The sequence below is a fragment of the Amphimedon queenslandica genome, unplaced genomic scaffold (assembly GCF_000090795.2).
Source record: "Amphimedon queenslandica unplaced genomic scaffold, v1.1 AMPQUscaffold_13521, whole genome shotgun sequence".
Lineage (NCBI taxonomy): Eukaryota > Metazoa > Porifera > Demospongiae > Haplosclerida > Niphatidae > Amphimedon > Amphimedon queenslandica.
This window is the reverse complement of record NW_003546243.1, coordinates 1,058,794-1,080,574: the sequence shown is the minus strand read 5'-3', so window position 1 is coordinate 1,080,574 and position 21,781 is coordinate 1,058,794. Positions and strand designations below refer to the sequence as shown.

The following is a 21,781-nucleotide window of genomic DNA, read 5'->3' as shown; positions in this document are numbered from 1 at the left end:
TCTCATTAAATTTTCTAGTGTTTTAAACTATACAAAAATTATAAAAATAAAGAATTCTCTTCTAGTAATTTTGCTAAAATTTTGTGGAACTTTGTCTTTGGCCCAATTTTTAGCAAATTATAAAATTTATTAAAAAATCCAAGTTTGATTGGAATCAGCTCAAACTTTTTACACAACATCAGAGCAGGTATATGCATCAGAAAAAATTATAAAAATGAAGAATTCTCTCCTTTTAATTTTTGGTAAAATTTGGCTGGGACTTTGGGCCGATTTTAGAGTAACTTTAAAAATTCATAAAAATACATAAGAACATGTACATGTATCAGATAAAATTATAAAAATGGAAAATTCTCTCCTTGTCATTTTTGGTGAAATTTGGCCAAAATCCCTGTACTATAGTACAGGGACTTTGGGCCGATTTTAGAGTAACTTTAAAAATTCATAAAAAATCCAAACTTGATCGGAATCAGCTCAAACTTTCTACACAACATAAGAACATGTATATGCATCAAATAAAATTATAAAAATGAAGAATTCTCTCCTTTTAATTTTGGCAAAAATTTGACCTGAAACCATGTACAGGGACTTTGGCCCGATTTTTAAGCAACTTTAAAATTCATTGAAAATTATGATTTATAGTATTTTTAAATACTTTTATTTTTTAGTTTTCTGCAAGATGCTTTAATGGTCAAAGTTCTGATGGTAAAGACAGAAATGATGCAGAGACAGCAACTAAATGTAAGTATATACATATACATGTACATATAATATACATGTCCTTACTGTGATGTACATGCATCATAGATTTAGCCAATGATGTATAATGAGCTACATTTAATATGATTTTAGTTTTTACTTTACATTACGAGTTAATAGTAATAATAATAATAATAATAATTATAAATTGATAATAATAATCATCATTGATTGTTCTCAGTTATGGCGTTAGCACCTCCATTTGCACAGCTTCTCGTGGACCCGGCATTGCTCTGGTCCATAGAATGACCACCCAAGGCACCATGAGTGGTGGGTTGGGTTTTCTCTTGTTACACAGCAGGGGCACAGGCATGTCTTTGTATGCTCATTAAATCTGTATGGAATGAATAGGGAAAATATAATTAATTTTTTCTCTCATTTGGGGCCTTGATTAGATGTACATGTACGTATGTGCAAGACCTTCACTGTTTATTTTAGTGATGTACATGTAGCTTAGCAACATTCTGTTAGTTAAACTCACGTGCATTTTTTATCATATTGGTCACATGATGATTCATAGCACTCATTCTCATCTCTTGCATTCTGACAAGTCATCTTGAGACACTCACAGCTAGTGGTAACCCTGTATCCTCTCTTACAGTTTATATTGCACTTGCATTTGCATGTACTGGAGTCCAAGATATAGGGGGCCTTGCACTTTTTAGCACACTCGCATTTACAAGTATTGGGATTGACAGCATAGTCCTTTTGGCAGCGGATATGACTCGAGCAGCGACATTGACATGTTTTATCATCGACCTCTTGGTAGTCCCGACATTTGATATTAGGAGGACACTGACAGGAGCATTCTTTGTGACTGAAGAACTGAGGAGGGTCACATTTTTCTACCCAACCACATTGACAATCGCACGTCGTCTGATTATAATATTTAAGTTGTGGGCAGGCTTCAGTTTGGTGGCGACACTCACACCTACAAGTGTGTGGGTTGAGCCTTTGTCTTCGTGGGCAGTCCTTCCCTTTGCATATACATTGACAGGACTGGTCGTCAAACGTGAGACCATAGGGACAGGTCTCTTTGTGGCTGCATTTACATCTACACGTCTCGTCATCAAAGACCATGTTCCTTGGGCAAGAGTGAGTCTTCGGGCACTTACATTTACATGTTTTTGGGTCGAGAGACTGATTTGGTGGACATCGTTTAGGGAGACAGACACATTTGCATTCGTTGCGATCGAGAGCTGTATATGATGGGCAGTATGTATCTCTAGGACACTCGCATAGACAAGTGTGTTTATTATAAACTGATTTATTGGGACAGCCTACTATCACTGGGCACCTGCACTGACATGTCTGCGGATCGAATTCTTTGCCAGGAGGACACACAACGTTCAATGGACATACGCACTGGCACTTGTTGCTATCAAAGACCTGCTTGTAAGGACAATTAGTGACTTTCTCACACTCACACTGACAAGTGGTAGGATTGAGTGTTCTTGGGTAATCACAATAGAGGGACTTTGGACAACCACATTTACAGGTTTTTGGGTCCTTTACAAAGTGTGGAGGGCAAGGAGTGTTGCTGCAGCCACACTTACACGTGATAGGATCAAGGACTGATCCTGGAGGACATGATTTATCTCTTGGACACTGACACCTGCAATGATCATAATTGTATGTGAGGCCATATGAACACGGAGGAGAGGACGGGCACTCACAGCGACACGTTTGATCATTAAGGACCTTTGGAGCCAGGCAGTGCTTCTTCTTATCGCATATACATTTGCAAGTGTATGGATCGTAATAGTAATCATCAAGGCAACCTGGATTGGGCGAGCATTCACATTTACAGCTTTCCTTATTGAGGTAATAAGGATATTTGCATTGTATATCAGGACAGACACACTCGCATGTCTCTTTATCAAGGACTTGGTTTGGTGGGCAGTAAATATCTTTAGGGCAGATACACTCACATGTCTCCTCATCTCTTATCTGTGGCTTTGGACAGTATTTGTGATCAGAGCAGCTACATTGACATGTGTTCTTGTCTAGAGTTTTATATGGTGGACAGTGTGTCCCATAAGGACAGCCGCATTCACAGGTTTTATCATCAAGAACCAAAGGACGGGCACAGTATATGTTCTTATTGCATTTACAATCGCACCATTCAGGGTCTATTATTTTTGGTGGTGTGCAGTATATGTCACTAGAGCAGCCACACTGACAGGTTCTTTTATCCAGTACTTGTGGCGAGGGACAATACACGTAATCCTCTGAGCAAATACAGCGACACGTCCTGTAGTCGTAGATAAAGTTTCGTGGACATTTTGTGATATTTGTACACTGACATTCACATGTGGTTGGATTGAGGGTCTGGAGGGAAGAGCATCTTGTACGTGGATCACACACACAGTGACATAGCTGGCCATCAAATATGTATCCATCCCTGCAATCATCGATCAATGGACATTTACACAAGCAAGTGCGTGGATCTAGTATCTGGTTACCGGAACAGGAAAGTTTCTTTGGACACGAGCATTGGCAGTTCTCTGGGTCTACTACCTGTCCATAAGGACAGGTTAGTGTGTCTGGACATGCACATTTACATGTGTATGGATTCTGAAGTTTGGGTAAAGGACAGAATACTTCTGGACATGAGCATTCACAAGTGAAATCATCTAATTCCTTGCCAGGAGGGCAGCGTCTAGTGTGCGGTGGACAGACGCACTTACATGTCTTATCGTTTAAAACCTGTGGGCTTCTACAAGAGAGTTCAGCAGGACATGAGCACTCGCAGGTTTCTGGATTGATAGTCTTATGCCTGGGACAGTAGTCATCTTCTGGGCACTGGCAGTTGCAGTTTGTCTCACTGTACACTTTGGGATGGACACAGTTCCTTTCTCCTTTGCACTCACACTTGCATGTCTCATTGTTGAAAAACCTTGGCAGATGACAGTAAGCCTTTTCAGAGCAGATGCAGCCGCATTCTGTGTAGCTATATATTTTACCTGTTGGGCAGTGACTGTGGTGTTCTGGACAATGACATGCACACGTCCTTTCGTCAAAAGTAAGAGGAGGGAGACAATGTACGTTCTTGGGACATTCACATTTACATGCATCCTTGTTAAGGACACGTGGAGAGTGACATTTGATGTGAGGTGAGCAGCCACACTTGCAGGTTTCAGAGTTGAAGTACTGCCCGTGAGGACATTTTTGATGTTGTGGGCACTCACACCGACACGTACTGAAACTGTAGTGACTGTTGTCTGGGCAGGCTGTGGCAATGCATTTCTTACAGACGCACTTTACGGTATTGAACTTGTAGCCTCTGGGACATCTCTTGAATACGCACAGACCACTTCTTGTGGCTTCTGCATCCTATAGTGAGTGTGTTTTTATGAAAGAGGAGTCATTAGAGGCTTCCAAGAATGGGAACTATATTTCTTACTTGAATCTGATACAGTAGAGTCACTAGCAAGGCAGCTGCTGCATAGTAAGCGAATTTTCCTGTCATTGCTCAATTACAACTGGTTAGGATTACCCTATAAATAGAAACCATTACATGTATGCTGGAACTCTCCCTCTCTCTCTCTCTCTCTCTCTCTCTCTCTTCCTTACCCTTAACAACCTGCAGCTCGAGCAAACTGTGGATTCAATCCTTGTGTGCCCTTTCTTACCCTCTGGGTCCTTTGTTCCCAAGAACAATGTCTCTCTTGAAGTATTATTAAAACTGGCAGACATAGCAAACAGTTGATGCTTTGTTGAACAAATATGAGAATAAAGGAGTATGTCACATATTATCTTTAATTACTGAGTGGGAGAGAGATGTAGAGGGTAGAGTGGGATTGTTGGAGGAGAGGGAAGGTGAGGCGAGGAGGAGAGAGAGGATTGCTGTAGGAGGCTTAGCCTCAAAGAGGAGTGTGGTATTGCTATTTAAAGTACATTCTCATGTTACAAGTGGCCTCCTGTATTGTGGTCTTTGTGAAATAATGAGGCATGGACTGTATTGCATTGCTCCTTTATTGTTTAGCTATGGTTTAGTGGTCATTTTGAATAGGTCATCATTGTTTTTACTAGACTCCTCCAGACACTAACTGTTTTATGTGATTAGCTATTTATTTATATACGTTAATTATGTTGAATTTGTAAGGTGTTCTCACTGTTATACTATTTATAATTCAATTTATCAGTTGTATGTGCAAACGATTCAAGTAATGTACAAGAGTATTTGTGTACTAGTGCATTGTATTGTGTTTCCATATTGAATAGACATGACTTAGTTACTCGCCCATGCTTCCCTTTGTTCAATTTCCTTCCCACACCTACCAGCTACCCATCCTTGTTGGTTGCTAAGCATGATCAGTACCCCATGAATTATGTACATGTACGCGTTCATTCATGAGAATATACATGTACATGTACATGCACATGGCAGTATTCAGTTGCAGGCATGTGCATGGGAAAGAAACTATATTCTTATAATTTGATTATTTTGTTTATTGGGAAACATTTGATGGGATTTGTACTCTTTCCCTTTTTTTGATCATTGTACGTAAACTTAAGTGGTTTGTTGAATTGTTGACAATGTCAATTATGCCATATAATTTGAATTTAATTGGTTTGTAGTACCACATACACATACACATACACGTACCAATAGTCCTAGTTTTTTTACTTACAAGTAGCTTGTGTGGGCAGCCTGTGTACATTATTATTATTATTATTATCTTTGTGAGTTGTTTGTGCTATGTGTATATGCCACATAAACAAAATTCAATAATGATTTAATCTTATGTCTATCCTTCACCAGTTTCGTCTTTATAATGGGGTGAGGGGGCACCTGCCCTTTGGTTGTGACTTTCACCAATACAATAATTCTATCATTTTAATTGTGGGCCCTAGTGTGTGTCACTTTATTGTGTACCTATTGTCTCCTTTAATCTTATTTTTGTGCTGCCTGCTTTCTTTCAGGCGTTGGCCTTCATCAAAAATGCATACATGTACTTTGTCAGCCTTTAATTGTGTGGGGTGTTATTTAGTATATTTTTAAAAGAATTTTTCCTGTTATGACTCTCAAAAGTGTTTTTATTTAATAATAGTAAAGGTGAGATAATCTTAATGTGTTACTGTCTTTATTTGTAATTGTTCATTTGTCTCTCTTGTATTATAAGGGCTTCATGATAAGGTTATGTCATGCTGTTTCCTCCTTTCCTTAGAGTTTATGCTATGATTTTACTATCTCTCATTTGTTAAAATAATTCTTATTAGCACAATAATCATAAATAATAATAATAATAATAATAATAATAATAATAATAATAATAATAATAATAATAATAATAATAATAATAATAATAATAATAATAATAATAATAATAATAATAGCAATATTAATAACAATAATGTTAGCTAATGTGTAACGTCTAATGCAATGTATTATACATTTAGTAAAATTAGCAAGTCCAGTTGCAGCCACTTCTGTGTATCAGACAATCAGGTTGAGTAGTTTGTCTCAGGCAGAGCAAATTCACGGAGGTCAGTGAAGGCGTGTTGACTTGTCCCTTTGATTGACAGCAAGGACAGACACACTGGCGCTCTTTGTTGTCATACCTATGGAACACAAATGATTAAATCAGGGTGTGTCTCTGTGGTCGTACTAATTTACAACATCATTCGCTATTTGTTTACATAATATACACTTTTATATTTTATTTTAATATTCTTTTTTTAGTAAAGTTGTCTTATTAGTGAGCGAGATGTTAAACCATGGACTGTTGAGTGGTTGTGATGATGCTTTATTGTGGTACATGCCTCAAAGCCTTAAAAAGGTGATAACATAAACTTAAAGACATTGCAGTGCTTCTCACTAATGTAAATCTAGAGAAACTGTGTAACATGCTACATACTTAGAAATTGATTAATAAATCTGTGATAACTCACATGCAATATTTTGACTTGTCTTTACTGCATTTTGTACTCCTGCATTTTAATGGGTCGCCGTCCATCTTGCTGCAATCCTGTGGAGAGCCCTTTGTTTCCCTTTTCCTTAGCTTTCTCTGACACTGGCAGGTAGTGGCGTTTAGCATGTGGTCCTCATCACAGATTATGGGACACGTACAGCTACATTCAGTCTCATTGAAAAGGAATAGTAATGGGCAATTAAGTCGACACTCGCATTCGCATGTTTGTGTGTTTAGTATTTGCCCTGGAGGGCACACTTTGTTTGTGTTACACTGACATGAGCATGTTGGTATGTCTAGGGTAAATGGCGGCTGACAGATGGTACTACACTCACACTGGCAACTGTTGTTGATCTTGAAAGGATGCTGGCATTCCTTGCGACAGACACAGCTACATGAGTCTTTATCAAGCTCAAATGAAGGCTTGCATATCAAGAAATGGCAGCTACACTCACACGTGCTTGTGTTAAGGATGAATGGAAACTCACATCTCTTGTTACACTGGCATTGACAGTTGTTAGGATCCAGCTCGAACGACTCACTGCATTTCAATGGACAGTAGCAATCGCACGAAGTGGAATTGAGGATGAACGGAGGCCTACAGACAACTGGACATTGACATGTACATGTATTTTTATTGAGAAATTGCCTCAAAGTACATGTTCTGTTACATTGGCATTGACATGTTGTGGTATTGAGGAAGTAGTCTGGGGATTGGCAGTCCTGTTTAGGACATTCACAACTGCAAGACTCTGTGTTTAGTACGTAAGGTGGCTTGCATATCAGTGGACAGAAGCAGCTGCAAGATTTGGTGTCTAACATTTTTGGGAAGGGACACTTTAAATTACACTCGCAAGTACAATTATTTCTGTTTAGTTGATATGGTGGTTGACATTGTAGGGGACACCTGCACTCACAGTTTTCTTGATCAAGTGTAAATGGAGGCTGGCACCTTTTATTACAGCCGCAAGTACAAGTATTTTGATCCAGTGTCAAAGGGTAGGGACATTTCCTATTGCAGGAACAGGTGCAGTTGGCTTCATTACGTGTATAGGAGGGCATGCAGTTGATGTTGCAGTCACACGTACATTTTGCTGTATTGAGTGTTAAAGGATACTGGCATGCTTTTAAACAGACGCAACTTGCTGTTTTGTCCAGTTCAAAGTTTCTCTGACAACGTTTTGTGGCAGCAACACAGTCACACGTGTCGTTGTTGCTTTGTCCTCTTGGGCATTGATTAGTGCAGAGGCAGTGACAGCTATTTCCAGCACGCACTTTACCGGAAGGACAAGGAAGACACTGACACTCACAGGTCGTGGTATTAAGGAACTGCCCGGGCCTAGTGCACTGTAGAGTAGTGGATGGACACTCACACTTGCAAGTGTGGCGATTGTAGACATACGGTCTTTGACACTCAGAGTATGAATAAGGACACACGCACTGGCAAGTGAATGGATTGAAATGCTGCAATGGAGGGCAGCTCCCGATTGCATTGTGTGGACACTCACATCTGCAGGACGAGGCGTTGTATTTTGTTTTGCCAATGCAGTGCTTGCTCCCAGAGGAGCACTTGCATTCACAGGATGATGTGCTAAAGTATTGACCACTGGAACAAGTTGTGATACCAGCGCATTCACACTGGCAGGACTCCTGATTGAATATCTGACCTTCTCTGCAGTTTTGTATAGGACACGATCTGTTCTGCATTGATGCTGCTAGTACAACCTATAGGGTAAAAATACCTCTTTTTCATAGTTGCCATGGAGTCCAGTAAGCATGCATGTGGTTGCTATGCACACTGCACTTTTTGGTCATCTTATATTTTTTAATTAACCACTAGTGCTTAGATATTTTTCATATCTCCATAGAAATATATAGCTTTCAGGATCAATGTTCTTTTTGCATGAATTTCTAAGTGCATTAAGTAATTGTGCATGCTAGTACATGTCTTAATTGCTTAGCTTCTTTTAGTTGTAGTATATAGCTAATAAGATTAGCTCCAGTTCTTATTGGATATTTAATATTTACTAACATTCTTATTGGCATAATGAACTGCAATTTGTTATACGTGCTCTCATTACATTTAGGGGATAGCAACTCTTGTTCCAAAATTAGTGCTATACAGTGATGCATTAAGACTCTCTTATATTTCTCAGATATGTATATAGTCTTTTTATTATAGTAATACACAAATACTTTGATAAGATTGGTTTCTACCACTGCAATGATTGCATGCACATGCTGTTACATCACATGCATCATTATAGTTTACCTGAAATATGGTTGATGCCATTAGCAGTATACCCACCAGTTTTCTCATTATATCTCTTTGAAGTCTCAGTCTCACTATAATAATCAAGACAGATGTCTAGCTCTTCTTCTAGTATATCACAGTTTTGTTGCTTCCTATGTGTGCCTGGAAGTCTGGCCTTATATACTCTCTTGATATCATCCAGTTGTGGGTTGTACCGTTACTAATGAGTTTATGCCACTAGCTTCAGGCATGCATGTACATGTATATTGCATAATGAATGCTTACTAATGCTGTGGGACTGTTGCTCCTTTGACAATGGGTTGTTGTTGTTTAGTTTTTAATTATGAAATGAAAACTTATGTCTATTTGGTCTCTCGCTTCGTGTCAACATATCTCTGTCTTGCTTATCAATCATAATGTATCCCATGCATTTGACGTATGCCCTTATAATACATGTATGGCTTTATTTAACTTTGATTCATTCCTCCAGTATAATGGCACTTGTTGTTGATAGAGATAAAAGTAAATAGTAACCATAATATTATATTAGAAGGTGAGGGCTACATTGTGTTGGCTCAACCATCAATTATGACACATCATTGCATCTATATAAGCGTTATTGAGCAAAACAGATTAGTTTGACATTATCTCTATAAGCTGTTTGTACTTATTGATATTTAATTTATAATTAAGATATTTTGGTTCTCAACAGGTGTCCATAATTTGTTTAGTCTCATATACTTACCAATGTTATCAATGTGTGCTGTTACCTAAGTGCTGACAGCTGCCTTATGGTATATTTGCAGATGCTCCATATTAATTGCTTCACGACCACTTTAAAGGCTCCATTAGCCTCATATTATTACACCTGTTGCACTGTATATTTGTTAATATGTAATTTTACCTGCAGCTATAAATAAATTTATGAGTCGTGTGTGTGTGTGTGTGTGAGCATACCTGCCATATGTGTGATTCGTGTAGAGCACCACACATGACTTCATTTGAGCAATGTGTTTGAACAGGAGTAGTTTTAAAATAACATTAGTACCTCGCCCTTCATATCTCAACTATTTAATTCCTCATATAAATCCTATTAACAGTAATAATTATGCATACACCATACAGTCATGCACTTATGTACTTTGTAGTTTATGTAATGAGTCCTAGGATTAATTAGTTTTACATACCAATTGATTCATCATTATTTGCTAGGTTACACATTTGTGTTAGACAACTGGTTTGTTTTGATACATTATGTAATAACAGGTTAATTTTTGTCTCACTAGCAACAGTAGATATTAAAATGGCATTAATTATGGGAGATTGAGTTCAGTGAGCGCAATTGTGTATATTGTTGTTTTTGCAGGAATTTTTGACATGCCAATTCTCTATTTGCATGCCAGTGCGAATTAATGCCCTTGTCACACACATGCAGAAAGTTTGGATTGTTAATTTTGAGTTATGGAGGAAATAATAATTAGTAATGCGGTAGCATTGCTAAGCAGGATTCAGCCTCAAACAAAATGGCTGCCACGACTTTTGCAGCCTTGCTATATACAATTTAATGTTGTACCGGTTTTATGCTGGGAATGACATACATAGGGAAAGTGGTCTGCAGATGCCTTGTGACTTCCTTACAATGTCCATGATAAACCACACTGTCAGTCATATAATATAATTATGGGATTGTGGATTGTGAACATCTGTAGCCACTTTGTTTTATGCATGCATGCTTTTAAATTAAGTTTTTTTGTATAAATAAATCCAATAGTGATGAATCACATTATTGATCATAGACCACATTTTTAGTATTTGAGTGCTATTGAGTTATTTCTGCTATTTTTTTAATTTTTATGCAGCATCTTTAGATGTTTATCAAGCAGAAGAATATTACCAATATGATCCATACTCTTTCTATGATATACAGAATAAGATGGATAAGTATCGATTAGAGCAACCCAAGCCATCCACTCAAAATTGACTTAGATTTATCATTGACAATAATTAGTTATAATAATTATGTAGTATTTAGCATGATACATTTATTATATTCAGAGTCAAAAACATTCACATGTGTTTGGATTTGATCTCATTCCATTAGGACAGCCTCCAGGTACAATGCGTCTCTCTAGTACTGAAATTGTGCTATGACTTACTATTCTGCTTCTATTTCTTGATCTTGTCCTCGTCATTCGCTTTTGATGATTTTGTGATTTGTTTTCCTCTTCTTTAATAATGTCTCGCTTGCGTCTTCCAAAGAAGGATGGTGCTGGTACGAAGCCTCCATTTGTTATAATTCTAATGTTTCCTCTTCCTCTGGTGCCTCTAGTGCTAGTTGGTCCAAAGAATGTAAATGATGGTATTCCAAAATTTGTACTAGGTACTGATGGAGCTGGAGCAAATCCTGATGGAGAGAATGGTATTGTACCAAAGCTTGTTATTATCCTTGTTCCCCTTGTCCTTCCTCTCCCAGTTGATGGTCTAAAGAATCCTGATGGAGAGAATGGTACTGTGCCAAAATTTGTTACTATTCTTGTTCCCCTTGTCCTACCTCTTGTACCTCTAGTTGATGGCCTAAAGAATGATGGAGCAAATCCTGGTGAAGGAAATGGTACTGTACCAAAGTTTGTAATTATTCTTGTTCCCCTTGTCCTACCTCTTGTTCCTCTAGTTGATGGCCTAAAGAATGATGGAGCAAATCCTGGTGAAGGAAACGGTACTGTACCAAAGTTTGTAATTATTCTTGTTCCCCTTGTCCTAACTCTTGTCCCTCTAGTTGATGGTCTAAATGGTATTGTACCAAAATTTGTAATTATTCTTGTTCCCCTTGTTCGACCTCTTGTCCCTCTAGTTGATGGTGGCCCGAAGAATGATGGAGGTTGAGCTGGAACAAATCCTGGTGGAAAGAATATGCTTCTTGTCCTGCCTCTAGTGCCTCCCCTGAGTCTTCTTGTAGCTGGAAAAGTCCGTCCACCTCCTATGACCCTAACAGATCCTGTGCGCCCTGTGAAGGCCTGTCTTTTACCTCTTGAAGTCTGATATGGAACTTGTATTAGTAATATGGAATACTGACACTGGCAAGTACAAGTGTTTTGGTCGATTGTTTGTAAGCTTGAACAAGACAGAGCAGACCTACATTTGCAGGTGCAATCGTTGCTGTCATAATAATGATTCCGGCCACACACTTTCGCTGGACAATCACATTGGCATGAAGTGGTGTTTATTTGCTTTGGGATTCTACACTGAAACCTTGCATTAGCAGGGCAGTAGCATTTGCAAGTTTGAGGATTGAACTGCTCAAAGTTTCTGCAAAATGCACTGGCCTGAGGTGGACATCTCTGCTGTGGTATGATAGGATTGGGTATTGGCAGAGTTGGTCTTAAAGGAATAGGCCTTTGAGGAATAGGCCTTTGAGGAATAGGTCTTTGAGGAATAGGCCTTTGAGGAATAGGCCTTTGAGGAATAGGCCTTTGAGGAATAGGCCTTTGAGGAATAGGCCTGGGGAGGAAAGGACGGAAGAATCTAGCCATGCAGCCACACATATAAGGGTCAAAGTAATACCCTTGATTACAGAGACTAACAGCATTACACTTGCATCTACATGTGGTGTCATCAAAGACAGCATTGCCAGGACACAACCTTATCAATATGCAGAGACATTTGCATGTTTCTTTGTGAAATGCCTGCCCTGGTAAACAAGGTGTTTCTATGCATGTAGTATTTGTTGATGGCGGAGCTGTTGTCGTGTTTTTGTGATCAAACTCACACTTGCAACTTGTTTTGTTAAAGAATTCTCCTTCCAAGCACCTTGTAGTGCTGTGATCGATCGTACAAGCAGTTGGAGTAGGAGGTATGGGGGCTGGTGGTTGCACTGGCTGAGGATGCATGTAAAACCACTGGAACCATGGGTAATACTGGTGGTGTGGGAATTGAGCATTGGTTGACTAAAAGAAGAAATTAGTTCATAACATAAACCCACTTCATTATTATTAGACTAACTTACCACGACAAATAGAGCAGCAAAGACTAAGGGAAGAATAAAATTCTCCCTCATTCTTGATTTGTAGTTTTTTATTGAATGATGATTATTTGAGTGTCTTATATGTGAAGGCTATTCATTGGGTGAGGCAGTGTTTTGATTATGCAGAATTTGATGTGGCTCCATAAGCTTTGAATTGTTGCTAGGTTGGTTTATTCATCACTGGTGTTTTTCTCACAAAATTTGTGCACATAAGAACAATGCATATGTGAATGACAGACAGACAATAGTTCCTTGCCTACTCATGTGGGAGAAGGCCCAGAGGGTGAGACCAATAAGAACAATGCAGCATTTTGTCTTTGTGTGAATTCTGTTTTGACTAATATCTTGGCTGCAGTTAATGCCCTAGCATTGAATGTAACCCACACACATTATGTTTGTCAATATAGTAGTCACTAAACGTATCTGATTCAAACCGCAGAGCTTTGCATGCATGCATGAATGTGTTTGTCATAATGTGCAAGTATTGTTTAATTTGAAACTGCAAAAATTGCTCAAAGTGGTGCTTGCAATTGGTTCCAGTTTCATATGCTTGTACCATCTCTTAATTATTGATCTCATTTTTGCACTTAAATGTGCTAATCATTTTATTAATAACATTATTAAACAACAATTAATGAATGAAATAATTGTAGTCTATGGAGCAAAGTTTTCATTGAAAGCTGGAAACAGACACTCGCAAGTTGCTTGATTGAGGATATAGCCAACAGGACAAGGAGCTGGCTGCACTCTACGACTTGCTTGCTGGGTTTCTAAGCCTGATTTTGATTTAGACTTTGATTTTGATTTGGACGATTTCGATTTGGATTTGGATTTTGAAGCACGTCTTTTCTCAATTGCTTCCATTTCACTGGATCGTTTACTGCGACTACTGTGTGACCTTTGTCTTCCTCTACCACGCTGTCTTCCTCTACGTCTATCAGTAAGTGATGTTGGAAGCAAAACTTGTACACAAGAACAAGAGCAAGTACTAGGATTGAACATTTGCAATGAATTAGCACATGAGCCTGCTGTCTCAGGACATGCACTTGTACACTGGCAATTGTCAGTGTCTAATTTACGATTGGGGCCACAGCTTACTATTGCACATTGACATGTACACGTATTTGGATTTATTATTTGGGAACTGGAACAATGTCTGTTGGCATTTGTTGGACAGTAGCAGTTACAGGTGTTTTCATCTAGCATTTGGTGTCCTTGGCAACGAAGACGTACCTCATTTGAACAGCCAATAGAGGCTGTTGCTTGGTTACTGTCAATAGGTGTGCCTGTATTGGGTGACACTGGCCCTTGGGATATTGGCCTTTGATTAGTTGGTGGTTGTAGTGGTACTTGATTATTAGCTGGCGGTGCTGCTGTCCCTTGAGTACTTGGTGGGGGTACGTAAGGCCCTTGATTACCAGGTGGTCCTTGAGAACCAGGAGGATAATATGGTACTTGAATACCTGGTAGTGCATATGGCCCTTGAGTACCTGATGGAGGTACGTAAGGTCCTTGAGTACTTGGTGGTGGTACATATGGTCCTTGAGTACTTGGTGGTGGTACATATGGTCCTTGAGTACTTGGTGGGGGTACATATGGTCCTTGAGTACCAGGAGGATAATAAGGTCTTTGACTCCCTGGAGGTCTTTGATTACCTGGTGGTACATAAGGTCCTAGTTGATAACCAGGAGGATAATAATATGGTCCTTGATTACCAGGTGGTGCATAAGGCCCTCGAGTGCCTGGTGGTACGTAAGGTCCTTGAGTACCAGGTGGTGGTACGTAAGGTCCTTGAGTGCCTGGTGATACGTAAGGTCCTTGAGTACCAGGTGGTGGTATGTAAGGTCCTTGAGTGCCTGGTGGTATGTAAGGTCCTTGAGTACCAGGTGGTGGGGATGGTGCAAATGGAGAGTGAGGTTGATAGGGTTGGGATGGATGATAGGGATTATAGGGTGCCCCTTGATTAGGATTTTGTGGCTGAATTGGCTCTGGTAATCTGCTATTTGAAGAAATGCATGCACACCTAAATGGATCAAAAGTTTGATACTGTGGACAATTACTGAATTCCTGAGGACAATAACAAGTACAGCTTTGAGGCTCAAGGACTGTTAAACCTGGACACTGTAGCTCTGTGAGGCAAACACATTGGCACAAATGATCATCAAATACTTGAGCATTGTTGCATTGCTTTCTCTCACATAATCTTGTTACTGAGATGCTAACATTTTGAGAGAAAACTGTCACCTGTAAAGCAATAATCGCAAATAACACGTCAAATAGTAAATAGCAAACTTACTAGAAGAGTTATGAAGAATAAGAGCTTTGTTATGATAAACATAATGATTTGACCAATATCAAACTGAAGTTTTGACCTTTATTTTATAGCCTATGGCTCCCACTCTCTATTAATGCATACAGTATAGTCATCACTCATTGATTGCCTCCTTATCTCCTTTGACAATAACAGTATGTTACATGTGAATGTTGATATTGACACCTTTAGAGTTTTGACTTTATGCTTCTCATCATAAAGGTTGGCTAAACAACTTTGTGGGTGATTATTAAGCAATCTGTTTCCTTTACTTTGTCAAAGTAGAAAAGTGTTTATAATCAATAGTGCCAATTCCTTTGTAGCCTATTGTATGTTAGACTAAACAGATTGTTCAGTTTTAGTAATTAGTCTAATTGAATGCTTGCTATGGTGATTCATTTTGATGTTTCTTTTAATATTCATGAATCAGGAATTTGTAATAGAATCTGCTTGTAGTTTCTTGAAGTTACTCAAAAATCTGATCCGAGATCATGTACTATAGTACATGATTATAGTCTCGGGCCAAATTTTGCCAAAAATGAAAAGAAGAAAATTCCTGATTTTTGTAATTGTTTCTGATACATATACATGTTTATATGCTTTGTATCAAGTTTGAGCTGATTTCAATTAAATCTAGATTTTTATAATTTTTAAAGTTGCTCAAAAATCTGGTACAAGACCATGCATGTACTATAGTACATGGTTTTATTTTATAAACCTTTTTATTTCTTTATTTTATATTTTATTCTGATACATATACATAATCTAAATTAATGTATAATTTCAGTTAAATTTGAATTTTAAAATTACTTTAAAGACATGCATTGTAGTGCAGTGCTTGTCAGCTCATGAACTGTGCTCACTGTTGACCCCAAATCTGGTTCATACTTCATATTATTTTTGATTTCATCATAACATTGGCTATGGCAACTAAATTCTATTGCTCATTGATTTTTACCTATAGAGTTTGCTTTTAAAATTTTTATAGAAAATAGTTAATAATAATCATCATTACACTGTGGAAAGTAAAGCTTATTTAAACAGTACAGTTTATAGAGGCATTGGTCTTATAAGCATTCACATGATCGACTGTTTACAACTGTTCCAGCTGGGCAAGGAGCTGATACTAGCCTTCTTTCAGTCACGATTGTGGAAGGACCTGGAACAAATGGTCCAGGTATTGATGGTCCACGGACAGGAGGACCTCTTACTGGTGGAAGAATAGGAGGAAATATAAATCCAGGACCAGTACCAGGCCCAGTTGGACCTGTACGACGCTTCATAACACCTCGGACTTTAAATTCTCCATCAGGTCCCAAAACTTCACCATTTCTAGCTTCTCTCTTCTTAGCTCTGCGCTTGCTCCTAGTACCAGGAGTACCAGTCCTACCAGTTCTTGGTATAAATGGAGGGAAAGGAGCTGGAGGAGCTGGTATGAAAGGACCTGGTACAAAAGGACCTGGAATAGAAGGACCTCGGACTGGTGCACCGGGAATGGTTCTTTGAATAGTGACAAATACATTGATGCACTCACACTCACAGTTATCAAAATTGAACCTTTGGAGTTGTGAGTTACAACTGGCTGCAGTCGTTCTACTGCATTCACACTGACACGTGGTAGGATTGAGAGACTGTGGAAACCTACAACGAGATGCTGCTAATGGTGAGCACTCGCAGTTGCATGTACTGGGATTGAGGACCTGGAAACTATTGCAACGGAATTGGCTGGATGGGGGGCAGATAGGCCCTGCTGGTGGAAGTGGTGGAAGTGGACCTGGTGGAGCCGGAGCAGGAGGGAATACCACTACTGGTGGAAGGGGGGCTGGAGGAAGGGGAACTGTAGGAGGGGTAGATGGTTCACATACACACAGTAATGTATTGAACCGTTGGAATGAGAGACAGGCCTGTATTATTGTACACTCGCACTTGCACTGGCTTGGATTGTATGTTGTCCTACCTGGACATTGTGTGATTTGCACTGCACACACACACTGGCATCGACTCTCGTCAAAAACTTGTCCTACAGTGCAAGGGAAGATCCTTTGACATGGTGGTGGGCGAACTGCTGGAATTGGTACTGGTACAGGAACTGGGACTTTGACTTTTCTAGGTGTTTGACCTGTAGTCTCTGGTAGCTCATCTCCATCTTTGAAGCAACCGCAGAGCCTCCTATTAAAAGTATAGCCCTCGGGACATGTTTGTGTGTTTCCAGGGCATCTACGATGGCCATGGTGATTGTTGTGATGATTTAGTCCTCCATTATAACGATAGTTTATTGGGATATTGTATGGATAGTATCCATGGTATCCCTGTTGATATCCATAGTTGTATGGATGGACCAAGTGCCCTGCATGTTTGTTTGGTAGATATGCTTGTGCACCCTATAAAGCACAGAAGTAGTTAAAATTAATTATATATAGCTCCTTACTAGTGCTATCAAGAGCAAAGCACAACAGATCAGCTTCATTTTTGTGGCTCACTGGATCTATGTGTGAGCCAACCTATAATGCAATTCACAGTCCAAAATGACTCTCCTTTTATGCTTCTTCTTATCGCTCTAGTCTTTGTCCTGAGGGTGTTTAACAAAGAACTATTCTTTATAGCTCAAGTTTAGTCTTTCTCTTCTACCCCCTATTGTCACCTTTACCACACTCATGGGAGTCGGCTTTTTCGTGTTTGCCTCAGCCCATGCCCAATAAAGGGCTGATGTGTCTTTTTGTGACAGTTTCCTGGTTCTTTTGAATTGCAGTCACAATAGTGACAATAGTGGGAGGCTAAAAATTCAAAAACTACTCAGACTAAATAGCCGTATTCAATGCTAGATTTTGTTTGTTTTGACTTTCTAATTTTTCTCTGAGTAGGCATTACAGGGCTCGTTCAATGCAGTGATGGCACCTTCAAAGCAACTAATTTGTTTTTTTTTAATTTGTTTTTTAAAAATTTGTTTTTTAATAACTTAAGCTTGTTAATGGATTGGTTACTATCTATTGAAATTAAAAACTCTAATCTAATGCTCATATGAGCTGCTGCAGAATTATCTCCATTTAATCAAAAATAATTAAGAGAGAATTCTTCATTTTTATTATATTTCTGATGCTTAATACGTGTTCTTATGTTATGTTTTTAAGTTTGATCTGACTATATTTTTATAAATTTTAAAATTGCTCCAACGACCATGGACTATATAGTACAAAGTACAGGGCATTTGAACTTTTTCATTTTTCATTTTCTGATGTTACTATGTTATATGCATCAAATTTGAGCTGACTCTGAATTTTAGAAGCTGTAGTTATGGCATATCTTAATCACTTTTTATTATGTTTATGCCTGTGTCACATTTAGATTTGCTGCAAACATTCAGCTGCTTTGTTAGCAAGAAAGTTCAATTTTCAAAAGTTATCATTGACCAAATTATCAAAGTCAAACTGAAACATTATAGTATCATACATTATAATATCAAATGACACATTTAGTTACATGAGCATGTGGCACTATTAAGGAAAGTTCCTGCAGGGCATGGTGGTGAGACAAAACGAATCTCAGTACGGGTTGATGGTGGACTAGTAGCAGGAGGTCCTGTTGGTGCTGGAGGTAAGAATATGAAACCACCTCCTCCTGGTGATCTTGAAGTACGACGACGGTTTCTCTCATTGACAAGTGCTGCTCTTTTTCTTCTTCCTAAAAATTGAAACCCATTTCCAAAGGCTTGGGGAAAACCAGTATTGAAACCAGTATTGAAACCATTGAAACCATTGCCTCCAAAAATGAATCTATTAGTACCAGGACGTAATCTTCCACCAGGAGTTCTTGATCCTCCACCAATGAAGATAGGAGGTTGAGGACCCACAGCTGGTGGACCTGGTATTGGTATACCTGGCTCAGTGACTTCTACTGTCACTGATACTCTAGTACATTCACATTGACAAGTATCAGGATTAAACCTTTGGTTTTGAGGATTACAGCTAGATTGGCCATTACTGCACTCACATTGACATGTAGCTGGATTGAGGAACCTAGGACTGGGACAGAAACGTCTGCTGCATTCACACTGGCAGGTATCAGGATTGAGTACTTGAGGGAACCGACAGCTTCTCCTGTCACATTCACACCTACAGCTAAAAGGATCCCTAACCTGTCCTCTTGGACAAGCAATATCTTGTCTACATGTACACTGACATGTATTAGGATCTACAAACTGCAAATTGGTGCAGGCTCTGTTAGCAGGACACTGACACTGACAAGTGCTTGGATTGAATATCTGAGGAAAGCGACACTGGACTAAGTTACGACACTGGCATTGACATGTTTGGAAATTTGGAACTTGATTTACAAAGCACCTCAAACCTGGACAATTACTTGCTGGTGGATTGTTGTGTGGGTCACACCTGCAGGCTGCTTCATTAAGTACCTGAAACTGGTTGCATACAGCATTGCATCGACACTTGCAAGTGCCTTGATCAAATGTTGATCCTCCTGGACACTGTTGTATACGTACTGGACAGACACAGCGACAAACCCTCTCATCAAAAACCTGTCCAGGGAGACATTGTATTATGCGTCTGCATGCTGGACCAGGGAATGGACCAGGGAATGGACGAGGGCCTGGTAATGGTCCTGGCAATGGACCTCTCAATGGTAGAGGACCTTGAGCTGGTACTAAGGGAAAAGGGACTGGCAGTACATTACCTTTCTTTGGCTGTTGGTAATTGTGTCGGTATTTAATACCATCTACCACCTACAGCAAAAAATAGAGAAACATATAATATACCACTAATGTTTGGTAGCATGCCCTTACAAGTGTGATAGCAAGGAGACAAATAATGCAACTGAAGCACTTCATCATCTATGCCCACTGCTGGCAGCTTGTTACTGTTATCTGAATTTTGTCTTTTTATAAGAAATTTTCACAACAAAAGTTCTTTTAGTCTTTCATATTGTGTCTTGATGTTGCCCTCATGCCCACACAGGTGGGATCACACCTGGTGATACTTCTTTGTTTATTGGCCTAGCAATAGCTGGGCTTGGTTAGTTACTAAATTTATGTTTACATCAAGAACTTCCTTAGGTGGAAGTTAACTTTATTATCATTGTTGTTAGTTGTCTCTAAAATCATGTACTAAAAACTTCACTGATCGCTGGACTACTGAGCTATTAAAATACTTTCTACGTTAATGGTAGAAAATAACATTAAAATGTTGCTTAGTGTGTATTATAGAGCTTATAATAGCAGTTAAGTGGCAACTTTAGCAAAAAGAGTATCAGCACATGTACAATCACAGGCAGAGTGGAGCAAATGATTAAAATTTAAATTATTATTATGATAACCAAAAGCATTAATACAAAAATTAACCATCAAAGAATGTACTTGTTTGTAACAGTTCATGACACATTTTAGTTACATGAGCATGTGGCACTATTGAGGAAAGTTCCTGCAGGGCATGGTGGTGAGACAAAACGAATCTCAGTACGGGTTGATGGTGGACTAGTAGCAGGAGGTCCTACTGGTGCTGGAGGTAAGAATATAAAACCACCTCCTCCTGGAGATCTTGAAGTACGACGACGGTTTCTCTCATTGACAAGTGCTGCTCTTTTTCTTCTTCCTAAAAACTGAAACCCATTTCCAAAGGTTTGGGGAAAACCAGTATTGAAACCAGTATTGAAACCATTGAAACCATTGCCTCCAAAAATGAATCTATTAGTACCAGGACGTAATCTTCCACCAGGAGTTCTTGATCCTCCACCAATGAAGATAGGAGGTTGAGGACCCACAGCTGGTGGACCTGGTATTGGTATACCTGGCTCAGTGACTTCTACTGTCACTGATACTCTAGTACATTCACATTGACAAGTATCAGGATTAAACCTTTGGTTTTGAGGATTACAGCTAGATTGGCCATTGCTGCACTCACATTGACAAGTAGCTGGATTGAGGAACCTAGGACTGGGACAGAAACGTCTGCTGCATTCACACTGGCAGGTATCAGGATTGAGTACTTGAGGAAACCGACAGCTTCTCCTGTCACATTCACACCTACAGCTAAATGGATCCCTAACCTGTCCTCTTGGACAAGCAATATCTTGTCTACATACACACTGACATGTATTAGGATCTACAAACTGCAAATTGGTGCAGGCTCTGTTAGCAGGACACTGACACTGACAAGTGCTTGGATTGAATATCTGAGGAAAGCGACACTGGACTAAGTTACGACACTGGCATTGACATGTTTGGAAATTTGGAACTTGATTTACAAAGCACCTCAAACCTGGACAATTACTTGCTGGTGGATTGTTATGTGGGTCACACCTGCAGGCTGCTTCATTAAGTACCTGAAACTGGTTGCATACAGCATTGCATCGACACTTGCAAGTGCCTTGATCAAATGTTGATCCTCCTGGACACTGTTGTATACGTACTGGACAGACACAGCGACAAACCCTCTCATCAAAAACCTGTCCAGGGAGACATTGTATTATGCGTCTGCATGCTGGACCAGGGAATGGACCAGGGAATGGACGAG

The 21,781-nt window shown here is 39.2% G+C and overlaps 6 protein-coding genes across 6 annotated transcripts; all 6 read right to left on the bottom strand.

Annotated features, from left to right (window-relative positions):
- Nucleotides 1–803: 803 nt before the first annotated feature.
- LOC109580559 (balbiani ring protein 3-like) lies at nt 804–4,545 on the bottom strand. The gene is made up of 4 exons (XM_019993884.1): nt 4,333–4,545; nt 4,163–4,256; nt 1,238–4,092; nt 804–1,090 (listed from the first exon to the last, which is right to left on the bottom strand). Exons 2-4 carry the CDS (start codon nt 4,226–4,228, stop codon nt 946–948), a joined length of 3,066 nt encoding a protein of 1,021 aa, XP_019849443.1. The 5' UTR covers nt 4,229–4,256; nt 4,333–4,545; the 3' UTR covers nt 804–945.
- A 1,617-nt stretch (nt 4,546–6,162) lies between these two features.
- Nucleotides 6,163–10,772, bottom strand: LOC109580571 (balbiani ring protein 3-like). Its single transcript, XM_019993891.1, has 3 exons — nt 8,947–10,772; nt 6,655–8,399; nt 6,163–6,324 (listed from the first exon to the last, which is right to left on the bottom strand). Exons 1-3 carry the CDS (start codon nt 8,992–8,994, stop codon nt 6,168–6,170), a joined length of 1,950 nt encoding a protein of 649 aa, XP_019849450.1. The 5' UTR covers nt 8,995–10,772; the 3' UTR covers nt 6,163–6,167.
- A 133-nt stretch (nt 10,773–10,905) lies between these two features.
- On the bottom strand, nt 10,906–13,394 carry LOC109580578 (uncharacterized). The gene is made up of 2 exons (XM_019993900.1): nt 12,932–13,394; nt 10,906–12,872 (listed from the first exon to the last, which is right to left on the bottom strand). Exons 1-2 carry the CDS (start codon nt 12,980–12,982, stop codon nt 10,986–10,988), a joined length of 1,938 nt encoding a protein of 645 aa, XP_019849459.1. The 5' UTR covers nt 12,983–13,394; the 3' UTR covers nt 10,906–10,985.
- Nucleotides 13,395–13,522: 128 nt separating this feature from the next.
- Nucleotides 13,523–15,296, bottom strand: LOC109580582 (collagen alpha-1(III) chain-like). The gene is made up of 2 exons (XM_019993907.1): nt 15,246–15,296; nt 13,523–15,193 (listed from the first exon to the last, which is right to left on the bottom strand). Exons 1-2 carry the CDS (start codon nt 15,285–15,287, stop codon nt 13,604–13,606), a joined length of 1,632 nt encoding a protein of 543 aa, XP_019849466.1. The 5' UTR covers nt 15,288–15,296; the 3' UTR covers nt 13,523–13,603.
- Nucleotides 15,297–16,226: 930 nt separating this feature from the next.
- LOC109580556 (vegetative cell wall protein gp1-like) lies at nt 16,227–17,792 on the bottom strand. The gene is made up of 2 exons (XM_019993868.1): nt 17,689–17,792; nt 16,227–17,641 (listed from the first exon to the last, which is right to left on the bottom strand). Exons 1-2 carry the CDS (start codon nt 17,725–17,727, stop codon nt 16,328–16,330), a joined length of 1,353 nt encoding a protein of 450 aa, XP_019849427.1. The 5' UTR covers nt 17,728–17,792; the 3' UTR covers nt 16,227–16,327.
- An 849-nt stretch (nt 17,793–18,641) lies between these two features.
- LOC109580554 (balbiani ring protein 3-like) lies at nt 18,642–20,143 on the bottom strand. The gene is made up of 2 exons (XM_019993863.1): nt 20,056–20,143; nt 18,642–19,995 (listed from the first exon to the last, which is right to left on the bottom strand). Exons 1-2 carry the CDS (start codon nt 20,101–20,103, stop codon nt 18,730–18,732), a joined length of 1,314 nt encoding a protein of 437 aa, XP_019849422.1. The 5' UTR covers nt 20,104–20,143; the 3' UTR covers nt 18,642–18,729.
- Nucleotides 20,144–21,781: the final 1,638 nt, after the last annotated feature.